The following is a 3,602-nucleotide window of genomic DNA, read 5'->3' on the forward strand; positions in this document are numbered from 1 at the left end:
AGTGAGCTTTGATGGAGACTTCAGTAGTTGGAACCTAAGCACAGTACTGGGCAGAGCTTTGGATTTTTGCCTAGAAATAGCTAAGAAAAATAAATAAATTTTTAGATTGAATCAGGTTGGGCAGACTGGATGGACCATTCAGGTCTTTATCTGCCATCATCTACTATGTTACTTTGACTTGGAGTTGGGAGGGAAAATTGTGGTTAGAGCTGGAGAGGCTTCGCATTCCCCCAACCTTTTACATAGGATGCCTATAGGCAGGATTGCTTTTGTCTAGGTGAGAGAGAAAAGAAATGCAGTCAAAAAAGCAAACCAAGAGAACTTGAAATACAGGTTGAGGGAGAGAATTAGAAAGCAGCAAAGGAACCAATGTAGAAAGTTGGTGCACAGTTAGTGAAACAGTGCACAAGTTTCTGGGTGCATGATGCAGAAGACGGTTCTATACTAAAGTTCACCCGGCACAGAAACTCACATTAGATACAGCAGCCCACAGTATATTAAAAAGAATGATACCAGGGCCATCAGCTGTTCAGCACCAATGCAGAGCACTACACAGAAGACCTTTTAAGAAGCACAATGCAAGAACTTGAACACCAGGTTTGAGGAGGTGTAGAAGGGTTAGCTTCTTCTTCTGCAGTACCATCTTTGAGTATTTAATGCTGAGATTTTTTTTTCTTTTTGCTGAAAGCATAACACTCTGCAACTTTAAAAACAGAATAGGATGTGATGATTTTGTGCTCAAGTCCAAGCAGGAAAAAAAAAAAATCTGCATATACTGGAATGTTATTCCTTGCATAAATATCATCATTGGAAAAATTTATGTGTAAGAAACTGTTTGTGATGCCAGTATTTATCTGCAGAATAACATTACAGCACAGGTGTAAACATGTGCCCACATAGGTATATCACTATCTACCCTCAGCACAGAACCTTGTGCACAGGTGTCCGATATACTTATCTTGATAAGCACACAAGTTCTGCATGCTTCAAATTTGCATATAATGAACTAACTCCAGGGGCAAAACATAAGCGTTGCAGTCACATTAAGAACCATATGCTCAGCTATCACGCAGTGCTCTAAGGCAGTGATTCCCAACCCTGTCCTGGAGGAACACCAGGCCAATCGGGTTTTCAGGCTAGCCCTAATGAATATGCATGTGAGAGATTTGCATATGATGGAAGTGATAGGCATGCAAATTTGCTTCATGCATATTCATTAGGGCTAGCCTGAAAACCCAATTGGCCTGGTGTTCCTCCAGGACAGGGTTGGGAACCACTGCTCTAAGGCAGGGGTGTCCAATGTCGGTCCTCGAGGGCCGCAATCCAGTCGGGTTTTCAGGATTTCCCCAATGAATATGCATTGAAAGCAGTGCATGCAAATAGATCTCATGCATATTCATTGGGGAAATCCTGAAAACCCGACTGGATTGCGGCCCTCGAGGACCGACATTGGACACCTCTGCTCTAAGGCAACGCTTTCTGCACTGCCCCCTAAAAAACAGAGAGGAAAAGGGAAGGAGGAGGCAAAGCAAATAGTACAATGTCAAAAAGCCATGATCCTGCCCAGAAAAGAGTTAAAACAAATCCGGGGACTTAAAGAACATAGAGGAAATCTAGCAGTGTACTAGTCTGCAGATCAAAACCCTGGAGCCCAAACTTCCCTTTGTTGTCCAACATGCTGACGCCATTTCCAGAACAGAGACAAAGAGGCGGGAATTTACACGAGACACTTTCGCACGCTGTGAAATACTTTAAACTTTAATCTGTGAACAGATCTTATATTCTCTACAGCTTTGGGGTTTTCAAACATTACAATCGAAATATAAAGTAGTAGATCAACATTATACAACACAAAAACTTTAAACAGATCGAAAAAAAACCCCCAAAAACCAAACTGCCCCAAATACACTGCATTTTGTGACCGGAAAATGGCGAAGGCGTGTGTTAGTGAATAAACATGCCAAAGAGAAAGCTGGAGGAAGCAGTCCTGAAGACTGTGTAGCATGATGATGAGATTCAAAAACGGGTGAAGTGACTAATATGGTGCACGGAAATTCGAAGGTTTCAAAGTGGAGAGAGAAGCAGCCGAATTGCATGAAATGTTTCTAGCTCAGATTTTGCCCGATTCTGCATCGCTTTGATCGGGTGGGCTCATTGCCATAGGCTGCCAGTGCGGTTGCTCATGCCAGGTGGAAGTTAGGACAATAGGCTCCGTGCTCTCGCGCAGACGCTCCCAGCGCCCACGGCTCCCACGAATGGCGACCAGCAGTGCCACAGTAAAGATCAGGGTCAGGACGGTCGCCCCACCCAGCCCGAGACACCCCCCCAGAATAACGCGGCCCTGCTTCTCAAACAAAGCAGAAATGGCAGGGGAGCAGGGTGGGAGTGTGAAAATGGCCAGTCCTGACCTGGCAGGGCAGGTGTTGGTGATGATCGGATCCAGGACCCCTGTCACACCACAGCAGTCAAGGGCATGGTGCAGTACTCTTAAGGTTAGTCCCAGAGATGTCCTCTCTGTCTTTAGAAACTTGGCATAAGCATAGAGGTAGAGATTCTGTAGCACTGAAACCACCCCATCCTGGTTGGCATAGATCGCAGCTGCCACAGCCAACTCGGCGAGCAGGGCAGCCAGGAGGAAGGCTAAATATGTTCCCAGTAGACATGTGGATTCTCGGCCTGCGCCAAAGCAGCCCAGAGCACCCAGCAGAGCTACAAAGGCACCGACTGCCATCAGGATGCAAACAGCCGTATAGAAAGTGGTGTTTCCCAGCTCCAGGTCCTCTGCCCGATTGTTGTCAATCCACATCCAGATGGCGAAACTCAGAAGCACCATCCCACAGATCCACAGGAGACAATTAAAGACCACCAGATATTGTTTGATGCATGCGGTTGCTCCTCGGACAGCCATGGCGACAATGCTGAGCAAATTTCTCTGCTGTAGCTGTTGCTTCTTGTCTAGTTAAGATACAATGGACAGTAATACATTTTGGCTGTGCATTTTCTCTTCACATAATAAAGGCAGCTTACAGCATTTTCAGAATTCTGATACAGTAAGATATAATCTTCTCTTACCTCTGCAAAATCACTTTACTACTTCAGCACGACTAGTGCAGACTAGCTTTCACTCGAGAATCCCCTTTGTCTTAACAAAAGAAAGTTTGGTTTCGTTTCTCTCACCAGCCAGAGACATCCTGCACTTGAGCATGCTAGGGTCCTAATGCCCTACATTTTAGGGCTATGCATATCCAGTAAAGTTTCTTGCATTGTCTGGGAAAACAGAAATACAGTTAGATAAACCCCAATGCAATAATGCCAATATATCTACTTGTTTTAAGGTGTATTTTGTAACCCTAATTTTGCTTACAAGCTAATAAGGATTTCAGTACTCAAAAATGACCACTAAAATGTGAGCAGAAATTGGCAGAGAGGGATTTTCAAAGTACAAAAAACCTTGGATAACATAAGAATTGCCGTCTCGGGATCAGACCCTAGGTCCATCAAGTCCGGCGATCTGCACATGCGGAGGCCCCGCCAGGTGTACCCTGGCATAGTTTTAGTGCCCATATCACTAAGCTTCTCATAAGGAGATGTGCATCTAGTTT

At 44.8% G+C, this 3,602-nt stretch overlaps 1 protein-coding gene across 1 annotated transcript; it reads right to left on the reverse strand.

The window, feature by feature from the left end:
* Positions 1-1,735: 1,735 nt before the first annotated feature.
* LOC117346593 (CD9 antigen-like) lies at positions 1,736-3,210 on the reverse strand. Its single transcript, XM_033916423.1, has 2 exons — positions 3,073-3,210; positions 1,736-2,955 (listed from the first exon to the last, which is right to left on the reverse strand). Exon 2 carries the CDS (start codon positions 2,906-2,908, stop codon positions 2,111-2,113), a length of 798 nt encoding a protein of 265 aa, XP_033772314.1. The 5' UTR covers positions 2,909-2,955; positions 3,073-3,210; the 3' UTR covers positions 1,736-2,110.
* Between the last annotated feature and the right edge of the window lie 392 nt (positions 3,211-3,602).

This window comes from Geotrypetes seraphini, chromosome 1, assembly GCF_902459505.1.
Source record: "Geotrypetes seraphini chromosome 1, aGeoSer1.1, whole genome shotgun sequence".
Lineage (NCBI taxonomy): Eukaryota > Metazoa > Chordata > Amphibia > Gymnophiona > Dermophiidae > Geotrypetes > Geotrypetes seraphini.